Source organism: Dunckerocampus dactyliophorus, chromosome 3, assembly GCF_027744805.1.
Source record: "Dunckerocampus dactyliophorus isolate RoL2022-P2 chromosome 3, RoL_Ddac_1.1, whole genome shotgun sequence".
Lineage (NCBI taxonomy): Eukaryota > Metazoa > Chordata > Actinopteri > Syngnathiformes > Syngnathidae > Dunckerocampus > Dunckerocampus dactyliophorus.
Genome location: NC_072821.1, coordinates 25,532,756 through 25,551,626, shown reverse-complemented (window position 1 = coordinate 25,551,626; position 18,871 = coordinate 25,532,756). Strand labels below are relative to the sequence as shown.

The 18,871-nt window shown below is 39.9% G+C and overlaps 1 protein-coding gene across 8 annotated transcripts in view; it reads left to right on the top strand.

Annotated features, from left to right (window-relative positions):
• Positions 1–18,871, top strand: part of neo1a (neogenin 1a) — a 195,855-nt gene that overhangs the window by 103,229 nt on the left and 73,755 nt on the right. For all 8 annotated transcript variants that reach the window (XM_054772050.1, XM_054772054.1, XM_054772048.1 and 5 more), the window contains exons 3-4: positions 1,030–1,305; positions 3,712–3,862. In XM_054772050.1, the coding sequence (XP_054628025.1) occupies positions 1,030–1,305; positions 3,712–3,862 (427 nt within the window). The remainder of the gene's footprint in view (positions 1–1,029; positions 1,306–3,711; positions 3,863–18,871) is intronic.

Genomic DNA, 18,871 nt, shown 5'->3' with positions numbered 1-18,871 from the left:
GTTATCACTTCAGTTGTGTTCATGTCTCCCCATCATCCTGAGTAGTTGTTTGTGAGGTTTTTTCACCATTCCCAGTGAGAAAGTTTACTTTCATTTTTGGGAACTACTGGTAGTGATTGTGAACACCCAACTTTGACACCTTGATGTTAGAGTAAAAATAAATGTCTTTGTGTTAGGATTGTCACATGATTAAAAAAAAATATCAGATTAATTACAGTTTTCAAATTAATCATGATTAATCACCATTTGCAACGATGTCTGAAATACTGTATATAAATTTTTACTGTATTTTTTAAACAGAAAAATTGAAAACAAACAAACAAATGGATATACCACAGCCAGTTCCAAAGAGGTCCCCATGGTAGTTGTACTTGTTATGGTTGATGGAGTGCCCTTGTTACTTTCCTTCCTCATCACCACTAACCCAGGAATCCCTGTTGCCGTTTACATATTGTAGATTTTCCTTAATTAAAGTAATCGAGTGCAATTATTTCAAAGGCATCCTACGAGTGTTGGTTTCAGATCAATGCCTCCCAACACAGGAAATAATTATTTTACGCTGCAATGACATTAGAGGCAAGCACAAACAGCACGTGCAAAGTGTCCCTTTAAATTACTGCTGCGTGTCTTCTATTCTGTTTTGCATTCCAAATTAACAAGTGCAATCAACAGTAAATGTTTTTGCTACAGAGACAAATTTGTGCCTGCTTTAGGATTGTCGTCTGCTGGATTGAAGTTCTATCCAAAATATGAATTGAAATATGTGTTTACCGTTGGTAGTGTGGTGGAACACCCCCTACAACCTGTAGGGTCACAAGTAAAGATTTTCATATGACTGGTTTTATCATAAAATCATGACTCATTGTCTAATTTTACCACCCTTCTCAATGGCCAAGCAAATAAATGTTTCTATGCTGTTTCGCGCACAGCGGTGCCTTTCATCACCAACTTTAAACCAACAAATTAAATGATTAACTATTGTGATATTTTTGCTGTAGTCTATTATCCGCTTCTTCTCCTTCCTTGTAGGAATGCCGAGGTTTGTCAGCCAGCCAGCACCTTCCACTGTGCGTCTCGGTGACAGTCAGGTCATGGCGTGTGAGATCAACTCAGACCTTTTGCCCTTCACGCGGTGGGAGAAAGACCGTCAGCCCCTGGAGCTCAACTCAAGGCTAGTGCAGTTACCCAGTGGTGCCTTGGTGATCAGCAATGCCACTGAGAATGATGCTGGTCTATACCGCTGCTTGGTGGAGAATGTGGGTTCGTCAAAGTCCAGTGAGGAGGCACAGCTCCAGATGCTGCCAGGTAAGCAGAGTTGTCAAGATCACTTTTGCCCAGCAAAGCCTTTAAGAAATCAGGTTAGGGGTGTCCCAATCCGATATTGATATTGGATATCGGTCCGATATCAGCCAAAAAAACCCCTACAATTTGTATTATGTTGGCCCGCATTTAAAATCTCTTATATAAGCATGCTGAGACAGTCAGCTGCAGTCCATTCCAGACTCTGGATAGAGCCCATATGGTCACAACAACTGCGTGTGCTAACATGCTAACAAAGTAGCAAGTAATATTATGATGTCAGTCGTGTGGCAGTATTTTTGGATAAAGTCTGAAAAAAACTGCAAAACATATGCACATGTTTCCCGTGGTGGCACAGAACTGGGAAGGTTAATACGACCAACTTTGTTGCGCAATTGAAGCAGCATCACAGAAAACAGCATGGGGATTTTTGCAAGACAATGACATGATGTGATTTCATTTTAAAGTGTATATGACGGGGGCCTTTTAGAAGCTAGGGGCAGAAACAGATTGGTTAGAGAAGACAGTTGCCATTTATTGTTCAAGTATTGTCAGTAATACAATGAAAATGAGAGGAAATGTGAATATTTACTTTGCAAGTCAATTTTGGTGTGTACCCCTACATTTTCTGCTTGTGCTCCTAAAATTTTAAGTTAGGGCCCACTGTGCTCCTAGTATCAGCCAATACACTAGGCTGCAATATCGGTATCATATCCGAGCAGAAAGTTCTTGGATTTGTCGCGAGTCAGTCTTTTGAAAAAGATTATTTGGAGGGGTGTGAATGCTCGCTAAATACAGCCACAAAGTCTCTAAGTTGGCAACACTGAACTCCCCTGCTATGCCATGTGTATGAGGTGTGTTAAGAAACAGAGTTATGATGTCAGCTATTGCCAGAGTTGTAACCACAAGCAACATTCACAGATAGTCCAGTTATGTGTTTATGTGCGAGGGCGAACAAATAGCACTAGATTTACTTGTGGTGGTCCACATTTATTTGTGGCAGGCAGCCACCACTAGATGCATCTATGCATTTTTTAGATTTGTTGTACTCCTCTGTGCTCAGTGAAAAAAGTGGTGCCCCCCAACCATATAGGTAGGCTACGGCTGTGTTTCAATTCACTCTGTACTTACACTTCAATACGTATACTATGTACACTGTGTACTTAGTTGCTGATGGTGCAAATTTATGTGTGTTTTTATTACTTGTCATTGTGATCACTGTCACATCTGCTTTCTTTTCTTCTCCTTTATAATTGTGAATTGCAACCACGGTTAACCGTGGTTATGCTCCATTGCTACACAGTTTGGGTGTAACATCCTAGTGACGATGCAATGCGTTTTGACACACTTCACTTTTGCACTCAAAATGCTAAGTGTGGAAGTGCACTAATTGAAACACAGCCCTAGATATCAGTATGATTAAAGTACTCACTCTTAATGTTGGTGTTTTACATATGTATTTATTATTAGAATTTGCACAGACAGCTACTCTAATGGCAATTCACAATTTTCAATTTGTTTTTCGGACTTCAGTGAAAGTGTCCTTTTTAACAGAATTCATGGGTTTTTTGGGGGGTATGCCAGTGTGAGTACTACTGTTTCTAATTTCAGAAGTAAATTGCATTCTATCTGAATTGCCTTTAGCATCAAAATATGTGTCCAGCTGGAGTGAGAGAGAGTGAGTGGTGTTGCTTCTGGTGGTCTTATCAGAGAAAGCCTTAGAAGTTGTAAATTCCTCTGTGCACTGTCTCATCTCATCCCTCTACTCATTTTGTTTACTGAGTTGTTAGGCACCAGGCTCCTGCCAGCAAAGAGAAGATATTAAAAATCGTAAATTAGTCTTCAACAAGACCCCAGCGGGGCATTTATATCTCTTTTTCTCCCCCAATGTGTGTGGGGTGAGGTTGTCAAAAGCGTGACTCAATGCAGATAATCACAGAGCTGTTAGGGGTAGTTTAGCAGTTTTTCAGCATATATTTAAGTGACAGGAAAAACATTTGTTTCTATTTAAATGTAATCTGTGTTAGCATGGGAATTATGTGTTTGTGGGCACTTGTTGAATGGCAAATTACTTGTTCTGTCCTTCCTTGCCTTGCTTCCAAGCAATTTTAGATGTAATTAAAACACAGTGACAGTGAAAAAACAGAACTTTCTGGTTGTTGCAGGTTGCTACAACAACTGTCACTTGGAGTTACGGGAGATTCTTTTGTGCTCTGTGCAGTGGTCAACATTGTGCATCCTACCCGTCTTGGTTTTGGTGTCAAGAACAACTGAGCCGCAGACATGAAAGCTTTTAAGTTTTTTTTTGTTTGTTTGTTTTTTTAAAGATATATGGTGTTGTGGCTGACTAACTCAATCCAAGTTTAACCCTAGCCATAACCTAGACTTCCACGTCCCTCCCCCCCATTACAGAAACCGGAGAAGAGAGGAAGTTGGAGTTCCTTATGCAGCCTGCGTCTGTGACCAAGGTGCTGGGTGCCAGCATCCTGCTCCCCTGTGTGGCCACGGGTTTTCCAACACCACATGTTCGATGGATGTTTAAAGACAAGCTGCTACAGGAAAGGTATGAGTGTGAACTTCATTTAACCTGTGTCCTAAGCACACTGTACATCAACTTTAAAGATGAATATCGCATCCGGAATGCTTCATTAGCACAACATCTGAGTGTTATATTGTTGACCAAAATTCTTTTTCTTAAAGGCATTCTTTGTAATTTGCTTTTCGCGAGGCGAGGTTTAAATTTCAAGCCTACTGGCACATATGTGCCATACTCGAGCAAAATCTGGCCCACGCTGCAATTTCATGCCCTCTGCGGAAAATAGCATCACTGACCTCAACAAACAAAGTCATTGCAGCGATCTGCGTCAGTATACACTCAAGCAATTCTTCCTGTATCAAGTACTCTTCTGGCATTTCAAAATGAAAAGTGGCCACTGTATTATACTGTGTATAGCACAAATTGCACAACTTTTCATACTAAGGGAGCCAGATTCAGCCCAAAAGTAACAAAAATGTAACAGTACATGACTAAAAACGACACCAGTTTAACTTTTACACACTGTTTGTACAAAATAATACCTTGAAGAAGCTTAGGACAGTGTTCGAAGCGTCCCTTTTACGGGACAAAAGTCCTCCCAGATTCTTTTATTCGAACAGCTGTGAAATGAGTCTAGGAGTCTGCAGGACAGTGTACATTTTAATTCAAACAGAAGATATAAACAATTGCAATGCCAGCGCTGGAGAGAGCAATTAGTGGCCAACAAAGGATTCTTTTTCTATTATTATGTCACAGAGGTGTTGCAGTAGGTGTAAACTTTCCTTTGTGAGTTGTTGGGATATTAGACACCAACCAGTCAACTGGAAGTTGGACAGCTAATCGCTCGTGAGACAGAGACAAATGATGGCATATCTGGATGGCAGCTCTAGAAACTGTGTGTGTGTGCGTGCGTGTGTGCGTGCGTGCGTGCGTGCGTGCGTGCGTGTGCATGTGCATGTGTTCGTGTGTGTGCGCACAGATAAAAAACAACAGGGTCCATCTGTTCCAAGTGATAGGTCTTCTGAACTTTCTGGTTGTTGCAGGTTGCTACAACATGTTATGTCTCTGTGGTAGATAAGCACGTTGCTGTACTTATTACTTATTGTACTTACTTACTGCTACCTTATTACTAGAGTTGGGCATCGTTTAAATTTGAGTGATTCCGGTTCCTCATTCCGATTCTCGATTCCGATTCTTTTCAGAAGTATGGTCATAAAAGTTAGCATGGTTTAAATGACTAACCAAAGTTCTTGGATGAAATGTCTGAATGGCTCCATGATTTTTTTTAATTATATGAAATTTTAATGAATTACTTTACTATGAATTTCTCACAGGGCTATTTTCAACCAGTATATAAACATCAATCTACTGAACTTTTTACATAGAAGTACACATTCACAAATGATTTTTATTTTTGAAAACCTCAAGAAAAAACAATTACACATACCCTGTTGTTTATGTGTTGGAGAGTGTCTTATGATGCAGAATAGACAAAGTGTAACTTAACCATGTTACTGAGTTCCTACTAATGTGTGTACAGAATTTAACGTACGTTAAATGGAGTAACACTTTGAGGGATCTGGTCAAGTTCCTGGCTAAAGCTAGCATTAACGTCAGGTCGATGTGTATGTCTGTTGTGAGGCCACCGCCATCTCACTCTGAAGCGGCTAGTGGTCTTGGAATTTTTGTCCTGTTCTTGACAGTCGTTGCAGAGAGAGGCATTCTTTCATTTTCAGAATAATTTCCTGTTCATTTTATAATTCGTTGAAAAAATGCTCTGATATTTTTTATGAACTATTCTGCATGTATTCTCCATCTGTGAACTACTTCCCCCTATTTTCTCAAACATAACTAGCAACAAATATAGGGACTTTTCCTGACGTCGTTAGGATAGTTTTCTGGTATTTGGAGACAGTCATTTCCCGCGGCACACTACTTGCCTCTTCCGGAGTCACCATCTCAGCTATTAGCATGTCACGGGCTCCGAGCACATAGCTACAGCACGCTTCTTGTTATAAAACATATTGCTATGCTCTCGTTAATGACAGTTTTATTTTACTGCGCAGTAACTTGCTTCAGACTCAACTGAAAACTCCCTCACCTTTTTTCTCTCCAGTGAAACTCACTGCATACACTAGCTACCTCCCCTTCCCTTGCTCCTTCAGTCTACAGTCAGAACGGCGTCTAGATGCATTCATGGACTTGCTGTGAGTCGGATATTTCACATAGTTTTTTTCCCCCTACTTCAGTGTTTAAAAAAATCACCACGCTCGGCTAAGGGAGCCGCAACAAGGAGGCTGCCGCATGCCACCACAGGTTGTCGATCCCTGATTTAGGATCATATACTCCTCAAAAAAATTAGAGGAACACTTCGAAAACACATCAGATCTAAACTGGGGGAAAAATGATCTTGAATATCTTTCCTGATAAGTGGGTGATGTATTAGTAACAAAATGATGCCACATAATTTGATAGAAATGAAAATGATCACCCTATAGAGGGGGGAAATCAAAGACACCCCAAAAATGAAAGTGAAAAAATGATGCAGCACACTGGTCCATTTTGCCAAAATGTCATTGTAGCAACTAAAAATGATTCTCAGTAGTTTGTGTGGCCCCCACGTGCTTGTACGCATGCCTGACAAAGTCGGGGCATGCTCCTAATGAGACTTCGGTGTCCTGGGGGATCGCCTCTCAGATCTGGACCAGGGCATCAATGAGCTCCTGGACAGTCTGAGGAGCAACTTGGTGGCGCCGGATGGACCTAAACATAATGTCCCAGAGGTGTTCTATTGGGTTTAGGTCAGGTGAACGTGGGGGCCAGTCAATGGTATCAATTCCTTCATCCTCCAGGAACTACCTGCATACACTAGCCACATGAGGTCGGGCATTGTCGTGGACCAGGAGGAACCTAGGTCCCACTGCACCAGCGTAGGTTCTGACAATGTGTCCAACGATTTTATCCCGATACCTAATAGCAGTCAGGGTGCCGTTATCTAACCTGTAGAGGTCTGTGCGTCCTTCCAGGGATATGCCTCCCCAGACCATCACTGACCCACCACCAAACCGGTCATGCTGAGAGATGTTGCAGGCAGCATAACGTTCTCCACGGCATCTCCAGACCCTTTCACGTCTGTCGCATGTGCTCAGGTTGAACTTGCTCTCATCAGGGAAGAGCACAGGGCACCAGTGGTGTAGTTGCCAATTCTGGTGGTCTATGGCAAATGCCACCCGAGCTCTACGGTGCTGGGCAGTGAGCACAGGGCCCACTACAGGACGTCGGGCCCTCAGGCCACCCTCATGGAGCCTGTTTCTGATTGTTTGGTCAGAAACATTCACACCAGTGGCCTGCTGGAGGTCATTTTGTAGGGTTCTGGCAGTACTCATCCTGTTCCTCCTTGCACAAAGGAGCAGATACCGATCCTGCTGAGGGTTGAAGGACCTTCTACGGCCCTGTCCAGCTCTCCTGGAGTAACTAGCTGTCTCCTGGAATCTCCTCCATTCGTCCAGGTACCTCAGTGATGCCCTGGTCCAGATCTGGGAGGAGATCCCCAGGACACCATCCGTAGTCTCATTAGGAGCATGCCCCGACGTTGTCAGGCATGCGTACAAGCACGTCTGTCAAATTTTGTTACTAATACATCACCCAATTATTATCAGGAAAGATATTCAAGATCATTTTTCCCCCAGTTTAGATCTCATGTGTTTTTGAAGTGTTCCTCTAATTTTTTTGAGCAGTGTATATTAACTTGTGTTCACCTCGCTGAATGTCTTGAGGCCAGATTGTTATATATACGTTTCACTTTTGTATTTCACAGCAACTATGGTGTGTTCAAGGACTGCCAAACAAAGTGTGAAACCTCAACACTTGGTTAAAAAAAAATTAAATAAAAAATTATCAGTGAAGCATAAAGACATAAAAATGTAAAAATAATGGACCTTTTTAAATACATATTACTTGTATTTTCTCATATTTATAAATGATTACCAACTTGATGTGTTTTTTGTGAAAAAATTGTCTGTTTTGGATATTGTTTTGACCAATTAAAATCTGTGAATGCTGAATCGTGAATTTGCAGGGATCCACTGTATACAGTATTACAATTACAATTAAAACTTGCATGTGGTTAAGTCACCAAGTACAATGATAAATGTTTCCCAACAAAGTCAAAGTCGGTAGAAAATAAAGAAGTTCTTCAATTTCAGGATAGTTTGCACCCATGCTAGTATGTTCATCTCCTGTAAATTCCAAGTGCCCACCGGCTGGACCTAATTAGCAGAGTTAAAGTGCTCTCCATAGAATGATGTGATGTTGGAGAAGATGAGAGGTGGGAGAAATTAAAATGCTTAGTAGGAAGGCTATGGCCTCGGGGCAGATAGTATTGGCTCTGCACCAAAATGTAACTGTACAGATGTAGCACTACTACATGTGCAAAATGCTCAAGAGGCTTATTTAAATCACCAAGTCCACCCTCAAATATATGCTCTGAAGTGAAGAAAGCATGCACACTTTCACAGGTGAAAATTGCCATTGAAGAACAAAGACAGTAGGAGATAATAATACATATAAAGATAGTAGATGATAGTTTTCTCAACAACCTGCGTAGGTAGAACCTTGGCAATAAACTTCCAAATAGGGGTGTAATGATTCAGCCACTACATCGGTGTATCCATTTCTATTGCTATGATCCAACTACATCGATCTGTGTACAGCAAGTCGCCATTCCGGACGACATATGTCGATCTAACATAGTTTAAAAGGTAATCAATCGATTGCATCGATACTTGGAAATAAGCGGGGCAGGCTTTATATGGATGTGTGAATAACCAAAAAACTAGGCTGCCCTTATTCACAATTGCAGTGTTAGTGAAATAACGTTGCTACGGGACGTTGTATGTGGGTTCCAAAGTGCGCAACAAAGCACAAAAGCCCTGCTTCTCAACAACCGAATACGGCCACAAATCCTTCGCAATGAAAGTTACAAGTTGGGTGGACAATTAGTTATCACCTGCTCGATGGTTCACTGGTTGGCAGCAACTTCAGTTTGCTGTTTTTCCTACCGGTTTGGGTGGAAACGTGCTATGTGCTTTCTGAATATTTGTCGTGTTTCCAAAGTATTTTAAGCTTGTATGAGAAAGCTTGCATATTCTCTGGCTCTTGTCCAGGTCATTTTTGCCTTCAACTACGTGAAAGCCAAAGTGCTTGCAGCCGCTCGCTTTAAATCCAGCAGGTGCGGGTCGGAGTTTACGCTCAGCCATTTTGGTAGCGTCTTACACACTAGGTGCACCACTACAAACTGTCCAGGCGGCACTTCCGCTTTCCGTCTTTTTGTTCAGTTTTTTTTGTTCCATCAGCATCAATTATTGACATTCATGAATCTGTTAATAATCGTCCATGTCTGCATCGTGATGCATCTAAGAATCGAGTATTTCCCCCACCCCTAAGATCTATATAATAATTGCTCTCTTTTTGAAAGCAGCAGTGTCTGTGATATGACTTCTCCTCTGGAGGAAAAGTGCCTGCTCCCCAAGGTGGTAATGCTCCTCTGCCAAAAATCACCCCAGGGGAGTTCTGGACGTGGAATTTCAGCCACTCCATGTGCGAGATGAGGTCGCCAGGTTTCCAGCAGAGAGGAAGTTCCCAAATGAAGAGCCTAACACCTGTGCTCTCACTCCTGTGGTGCTCATTAGCTCGGGAAATACAGCTGAATTCTTTCTCTGAGAAGTTTCTTTGACATTCTCCCACCAGTTGTACAGGATTGTACCTGCGTACAGAAAATAACGGTTTATTTTTGTACAATACACCACAGAATGGGATTTGTACTTTAAACTCGAATGTAAGGTCATCATGTTTATATCCACTTTGGTTGGAGCTACCTTGTTACTCTCTTATCCGCAGAATGATTTAAAAGCCTTGATTACCTAACATCCATCTTCAATGGGAGCAGGCTAAAACGTACCTAATAACCAAGTTTGTATTAATTACCAAATTCTATCTAGGGTACACACCTGCCCCAGAGGGTTCCCACACTGGTAATTAGCTAGTGTACTCTGAACGATGACATTAAAGTGAACTCCCATGTTTTTGCCCTCACAGTGGAATTGGATTGCGCAGCAAAAACGTTGGCATATTTTGATTTAGCTGTGACATTGACAAATGAAAAGAATAGCATCGTTGTCCTTGAGCCTCCTGTTGTGCAATAGCTGGGAGTTAGACGGCGCTGTCAGTTCTTAATTGGTGTACATGGTGTGGGGTTGAGAGAAAGGAAACTGCAAAGAGACTAATTGGTCTTGGGAGCATGCCGCAAACAGGGGTTTCAAAGTGACAACATCAAGGCCGGGGATCTGAAATCAAGTTTCTGAGAATGCTTCAAAGCAGCTAAGTGAAGTCCAGGCGTGTCTGTGACAGCAGGGAATTATATCACATTGAGCTTCTGATGCAGATGCTCGAACTTTGTCATGCGTGTTGTTTGTTTCCCTACCATCACACTCCTTTGCAACACAAAACCTTGTGTGGTCGTTTTAGAAGATAATGATTCTCACTCCTCCCTCAAACATTCCTTTATTGTCAGCTGACAAATTTGTAGAAGTACTTGGCACCGTATACAGGTATCTTTCATTTGAGTTGTAGCATATGGGAATCTGGCAGCATAAAAACTTTGGCAGTATTGAGGAAAATACCTAAAACAGAAATACAGTCGTCCCTCGCCACTTCGTGGTTTGAACTTTGCGCCCTCACTCTATTGCGTTTTTTCAAAAATGTATTAATTGATAAATCACAGCTGGTTCGTGGTTGACTCCAGCCTTTTATTACACAAAAAAATATGCATATTAAGCAAATTGTACGTATTCTTGGCCTAAATTAAGCATTTCAGGCATAAAAATGACTAAATGAGCTTATTATAATTAATTGTGGCTGTACTCCAGCTAAAACTCAACTCTGAATCCACAATGTCCACACGTCCGGAAGACATTTATTCAAACACACACAAGCATGCGTCTTATTTCCGTCTAAAATGGCTTATTTTCTCGGATTGTATCTACTATATTGGGTAATATGAGTGTAAAGGTGACTATGAGGTGTTATTGTATGTGTAAAGGGTTCTAATAATATTAAAAAACGTATGTGGACGGTCGTAAACAAGTTGTCTATGCTCTAACAACAAAAATATTTAATTTAGAAGGAATCCTACTTAGAGGGATTACTGTTAGAACAACATTGCCTGGTTGATATGTATGGTATGGAGGAACTTTACAGGAACCAATTTTGGACTGATTGTTCCTTACTGATTTGTTTAAAGCTCCTCACAGTTGAGTCGTTCACTGATATGCCTTCAGTAGGTCAACGCCAGGGGTGTCCAAACATTTTCCAACGAGGGCCACATATGGAAAGGTTAAAAGATGCTGTTGCCATTTCAATACTTTTTGTTTTTTAAAAAGACTAAAAAAAGATTTCGGTATTTAAAGACAAAACTTTCTGTTAGTTTTGTGTCATAGGTGACAAAGCGTACTATTATTTCACCATTTTTACCTCCGCCATGCACTGAGCTTTCACAGCGCAGTGGTTATGTTTTTGCCAAAATTTTCAACTCATGAGGGACATTTAGCCTTCCCGATACATTCCGCTATCATGCTCGGTGTTAGAATGTTAACGTTAGCATGTTAGCATTTCTAGCGTGCTAATGTTAGCCTACTAACATTTTAGCTATTTCATCGGTAGACACATTCTGTATATAAATACTTCACACTATCATGCTAGGTGTTAACATGCCAATGTTAGCATTGCTAGTATGTCAATATTAGTATAGTAGCATTTTTAGCCATTTTCATAGGTAGACAAATATATAAACATGTAGCACTATTATGCTACGTCTTAGCATGCTAACATTAGCAAGTTAGCATTGCTAGTATGCTAACATTAGCATAGTATCTTTTTTTAGCCATTTTCATAGCTAGACACATATTTAAACACTTACCACTATCGTGCTAGGTGTTGGCATGCTAACGTTTAACATTAATAATCTCAATATATCGATAAAATAAATGTAGCACTAATATTTATGCTGTAAATCACAATATCTTTTCTAGTTTTCCATTGTTGCTGGTTTAATTTAATTTCTAGAATGTGCTGTGTGCCAATAAAAATGAGCTACCGGCCACAAATGACCCTCGGGCTGTAGTTTAGACACCCCTGGCCTAACCAATAATTTTTTTTGTGTTTACTATTTGTTTGGTGTAAAGTATGATTTCAAGTTCACAAAAAAAATCGGTGTGTCTTAACTCTGAATTGTCGTTTTCATAATCTCCTGCAACCAGATTAGATTTTTTTGTCACATTTTTTGTTTCACATTGATATAACGTTACTACCCACAGTGGAAACAATTTTGAGAGAAAAAAGAACCTACATGCACTTCAGTTTCACATTTGTCAATTATTAACATTGTGATAGCAGCAAATCAACACAGAATGATGCATAAAAGGTTCAGTGTTTTTTGGGAGACCCTCCCATAGTACCAAATAAATAAACACAAAAGTATAAAGGCCTTTATTTACAATTTGGTCTTCGAGGTTGTCCATTCTCATGGCTAAAATGTATGCATATATTGCATATGAATGCATATACGTATGCATATGAACTACTTTTTACATAGTAGTAGTTGGAGAAGATGTCATCATCTAATTAGCATAATTTGCCAGGCCGCGTGCTTTTCAACCATGTACACACAAATACAGATATTTTTAAATTTTTAAATGCATTTTACCCTCTCTTCCACATGCAAATGTAGGTTTTTGTTCTTAAAAACTGATCTTTTGGATATTCTCAAATTTTCAAAAGGCTCCGGCTCAGTGTATGTGTGTAGACGGACAGGTCTCATGATCTTCAACCTTATTTAACAACAGAACATTTTACTGACTTACTGGTGTTGGTTTCATTTCAGCGTCAGATTCTAAAAAAATATTCATGGTGTTTCCCGCACTCTGAGTGTGCACTGATTTTAAACAGAATGTAGAGATCATTGTACATCTTATATCTCTGGTAGCAGTTTCTGGCTTCTGAGTGGCCAAAATACCCATGACAGCCAGTGAATGTCTTTTCATGTGTTGGGTATGACATGTTCTAAGAAGCAGACGACGGTTGTAAGGACAAGCTGCACAGACAGTCCCATTATAATGTGTCTATAAACGAGGGCATACAGGCAGCACCAAATATAATTGGCTGCCATGAATGAAGGTATGGTTAAACACTGGTAGCATAGATTTTCAACCCAACGGGACCATGATAGTAATTATTGTAATATGAGTTGCTGTCTACCACCAAGCTCATGATTCATTCAGACTAAACTCAGCACCTCCTATGCTGACTACACAGTTCTAGTAGTTTGTCAACATGATATGTCATTGACATCATTGGCTTGGGGGCACAGAGAAAATGCTATCTGGCTTCCTTGTATACACAACTCCTGATGACACTCATGAAAAGTCATCTTTTGTTCTGGGGAGTATCACTCTATCACCTAATAAAATCCGCCAGCAGTCAATGAAATGGATGAATTATGCATGGCGCCTTGCAAACAACGAATTGGCAGAGCATGTAAATCAAGCTTCATTGGAAATCCTGCCACTCCTCCGCCTCCCGTACTCCTCGTCTTCTTGACTTCATTGGGATGTGACTGTGAATACTGCATTTACTTGTGTAGGAAGACAGAGGCGTGGTGTGGGAAATTTGTCGGAAATTGGACGGCAGTATGAACCTGTCATGCAAATGTTTTGCACACAGAAACCCACAAACACGTTTACAGTACAGTAGTAGTTGAATGCACAACAGCACACATAAATGCATACGCCTCCCTCCGAATGTTTTTAAAAGGCTTTATATTTGAGCTGGAAGCACAGAGGGAAATGAAAAATGCTATTGTACCTTTTTGTCCATGCTGTATTATGGAGTAAATTGACTGCGTTTAATAGTACATATACACACAACACTATAAATATTTATTACAGAAATAAAAGCTTGGGAATTCTTATGAAACCATATATCATTGTACGTAAACTCAGCCTGGGAAATCAATAAACTAATAGAAGCATGGTTTAATAATTCCACCTCCTAAACCCATTAAACAGCATATGCTTAAGGTTTCTAAAATTCCACTTCTTGTGACCCAGTATCCATTTCAAAAGTATATTATGTTTATGAACATCTGCTGTTAAATCCTCAAAGCCAATAAATGAACTCTGCATCCACAGTACTGTCACTACTTGTACTTGAATGTTGGTTTTTGCTTCATGGTTTTCACTCTAGTGATTTGATGTCAGAAACGGAAAAAAATATCACGTAGCCAACAGTACGTGCATTATGTCCTGTGATGAAATGACATAAAAAGCATTCATTCCTGACATTTTTACAGAGTTTACTGCCGACGTACTTTCAGATGCAGAAGACTCATATGCTTCTGATTGTGCTCAAGAATTCTTTTTTCTAAAGCACTTCACATATGATGGAGGGCAACAGCGGAAAGGGTCATGGCTGACATTTGAGGTGGGAAGAAAGGAAAAAAACAAGCTACTTGTAGTCTCCTTTTGAGATGCCATTTAATGCGTCGCTTCTATTTTGGTTTTATTTTGTTTTATCTGTTCAATATCTATAACTACTAAATAGATATGTATATAAATACATAGAATATTTGCAAGTGGTCAGAGTGGTCAGAGTTAATGCAACACAGCACGTTTACGTTACATTAAAGTGGACAGCATGAAAGCCAAATAGTCCCAATGTCCAGTCCCAACTCTCAGCAGTGTGTGATGTGTACAGTATTAATGAAGGACGTGAGTGCTCAAGCAAAATAAATCATGCCTTAGGAGAGCAGTATAAGAGATTTAAGTATAAGAACACAGTATGTCAAAGGTACGTGTCAGCCTCCTACTTAACTAACATGATTTAGTACATTTATATCTATTCTAATATATGTATTTGGTGCAACTAATTCATCCTTGCTCATAAACACATTATAATGGGACTGCGAATGTAGCTTGTCATTACAACTCCTCACAGTAGATCCTAGCTCTGCTTCTTAGTATGCCTCATGCGCACCTGGTCTTCCAGAGAATAAGGAAACGTAGCAGGAGGGATCAATGTTGCCAAGTTAGCAACATTGTAGCCTTGAGTATTCAGAACACTCAAGATTCTGTTTTTCAAAAAAGCAACTAGCGACAAATCTTGCAACTTTTTCTGGTCTTATTGGACACTTTTTGAGACTCAAATATGAAAGCACGTATTTACTGAGTTTTCATTAATTTGCTTATATGGTGACCCACAGTAGTTAAGATGTTCGCCAAGCTTCACTTCCGTGTCCGGGCTTGATTGCTGTCGGAACTAAGCTGTTGCTAAGTGGTTATTATTATTTATTCCACTTATCCTCAACTCCTGTCTCATTCTGAATCTTATCTCCATTTGTTGACCCTCGTCGTGACCGACAACAGTGACAGCGCGGTCGTACCCGAGCTGCTCGTTGCTAACGAGACAGCTAACGCCAGTGCTATCTGTGCCGTGATGGTTTAGTTGCCCGACTTTTGGCAACACAGCCCATGCCCATGGTTTCAACACATCAAAGCCCAGTTCCGACTGCAAGGAATAACACAGGACGTGACAAAGTATTTTCTCATACCGTAGGAACAGTATGATGAAAAATTTTAATGGTTTTGAGACCATTACGTTTTCATATTGTGGTTATTGTGTTTTCAGTGGTACATGAGTGATAGCCGTAGCAGATACTGGCCGTGATGTCTTCATATATCAACTAAAAAGAGAGAAACTTAACTCTTGATTGGCTGGCTTTATTTCGGAGTGGGTGGCAACATCTTGTCTCTAGCATAGTGACAGCACATGACATGCACACTAACACTAGCACACAAGCCTAGATCGCCCTCTCGCGGCTGTCAGTGTGATAAAATATATATAAGTTGCTCCTGGGTACAAGTCGCAGGACCAGCTAAAGCATGAATAAATGTGTGATTTATAGTATAGAAAATGCAGTATATACTTTTTCTAAATACAAAAATAGATTTTAATGTAGTGTGTTGGTCCTGAATTACTGTAATGTAGCAGTGTTTCCCACAGGAATACAATCTATTTGTGATGGCGAGAGGTCTAATTTGCTTAACATGTCCATGTGATTGTAATGGATGCTGAAGGAGTGATGAATAGCAAAAGTGGGTAAAAAAACATGAAAAGCAAAACTGAAATACAAATCAATTTCTTCTGTTGCTTCTTTTTGTCTTTTTTTTCAATTATACAAACAAGACTGAGCCCAGAGTGTTTGTAGATGGGCGAGGGTCCCACAACAGCACCCGCTGGTCAAAAAAATGGAAATGAGAAATCTAGAGAGTTCTGAATACTCACTAAATATAGTCAATCTCAGCTTTTCAGGGGGCTATGTTCCGGGCCACCAGCGAATGGCGAAAATCCATAAGGAATTGAACCATCCATGAAAATGCTGTCTATTTTTGTCACACAGCTCGCTCCCACCTCCAAACCTTATTGTGGCTTGCGTCTCACAGCAACTGCGGTGCATGTTACCTTGACTTCAGCTGCATTGTCTTTTGCATAATCATTTTCATTTCTTATTCGTATACCTGTCATGATTGATAGCAAATGCTAACTGCACGTAATACATGAACTGTGTGTTTAATGAATGCTACGGAGCACTTTTGACTGACATATTACCAGTAGGGCCGCATGGTGGCTGAGTGGTTAGCATGTTGGCCACACAGTCAGGAGATTGGGAAGACCTGGGTTTGTGGGTTTTCTCAGGGTATTGCTGTTTCCTCCCACGTCCAAAAACATGTATGTTAGGTTAATTGGCGACTCTAAATTGTCCATAGGTATGAATGTGAGTGTGAATGGTTGTTTGTCTATATGTGCCCTGTGATTGCCTGGCGACCAGTCCAGGGTGTACCCCGCCTCTCGCCCGAAGTCAGCTGGGTTAGGCTCCAGCATACCCTAATATCCTGATAAGGATAATGAGGATAAGCGACATAGAGAATGGATGGATGGACTTTACCGGTACTCAGGTTTTGTACACAAATATTGAGGAATTATTTGTAATGATCTTTATTGCCATAATTAATTGATCATTATTTCTTCTATTATTATTAATTGATTGATTATTTTTTCAGTTAATTAAATGAATTGTTTGTGAATAATTTAGTATAATTATTTGTGAATGATATCAACTACTTTGATTACCTGTGAACTTTGAAACTGTGATTGCGAAATATTAATCATTAGTATTTAGTATAGTAGTTTCAAACTTTACTGGTTAGCTTTTATATATTTGTTCAATGTTTTATAGTAAGAGATCAGGTTGACTTGTAACATGCATGCTAAAAAAGTGTGTGCATCCCTGATATACAGTACATGTACAAAGGCATGTGCCGGTTACAGGTTTCAAGTCACGGTATCAAAACCACTGAAAATTTGCTATCATAACGTTCCTACGATATGAGAGAGTGGAGGTCCAGTGCAGCCACTACATGGAAATACAGTACTATGTTCCGTCGTGTGTTATTCCTCGCAGTCGGAACTGGGCTTCGATGTGTTGAAACCACAGGGGTGTGCTGTGTTGCCATACGCACTGAACAACATGCAACAACCACTTAACAACATCTCAGTTGCTAACAAAAATCACGGCCTGGTTTGTGGAAACCTGTTTCATGTGGCCGTATTTATGTTGTGTCCGTCTTGGTTGCATTTATTTGCATTTTGCTTCTTTTTTTTTAACTAAGAAATGATCTATTGTGTTGTGACTTCAGTTGCAGGATTAGCCACACTAGACTGCTTTGAAAACTGCATTTTATTTATTTAGAAAGAAGTTATTTTTTGTTATTTTGTTATATTGTTATATTAAATACATGTGTTCCACTTTCATCATGTTATAATTTTAATGACTGTAGTGTTGACTTTTTTCCCTTTTCAATAAAGATATTTTAAAGTAACACATTTTAGAGCTGCAATTATAATACAGTGAAACCATCAAACTGTGATATTTTTGTTATCATACCGTCAGAATCTCATACCGGCCCATGCCTGCATGTACAACATACATAAATACTCATACTCATATTCATATTTGTACATATATATACTTATAGTAGGAGGTAGATCCTGATCATTTTAAAAGTAGCTCGCAGGCTGAAAAAGTATGAGCATCTTTGGTGTAGATCCTGAAGTGCTTGGAGAAATAATTCTGATTTACTTACATGCATTTTTCATTAAGGATGCGGAAGATTGTCTTTAATTAAAAGTCCACAAACAAAGACACTTCAGCAAATCATTCCAAGCCAATTAATATTCTCTCTCTCCCTCTCTCCCTCTCTCTCTATAAAGAGCAGTATTGAATCTCAAGAGTTCTTTACTTTTTGCTTGATAAATTGCATGGTGGTCTCATAAGTTATCTTGACTTTCAAATACAACAGGAAGCTGTCAATGCGACACTAAAGGCTGACGGTCTGAATGGTCGTCCTGGTGAGGGGAAATGTACTGTAGATTGCTCGATGCTGTGAACTGAGGGATGTCTTTCAGAGGAAATGTTCATTCAAGGCGGACTGGACATGCACAGCCTCCCAGCACGATTAGCTATGCTCTCAACTGTTCACAAGGGAGTAATCAATGCACAGAAATACTTTTGTTTGACATTTGAGTGCTACATTCTATGAACGAAAACAACTAATTTCATTTTTATTCACCCTCTGACTTGGGAATTGGTGTGGTGGTTGTCATCAGTTTAAAAGGGTTACTGCTAGAGTTACTATCACCATGTGAATTAGTGTGTGCATGTCAGAGCGACCCAAACCTAAAAACCTAAACCACTCTATAAGACGATCAGCAATAAAAAGGCACAATTCTAGTTTTCAATAATTAAAAAAAGTCAGATGATTAAGTTTTCAAATTAATTAATTAGGATTAATCACCATTTGTGACCATGTCTGAAATATGCCCATTCTTACTGTATCTTACTGTAACAAAGATAAGTGACACAAA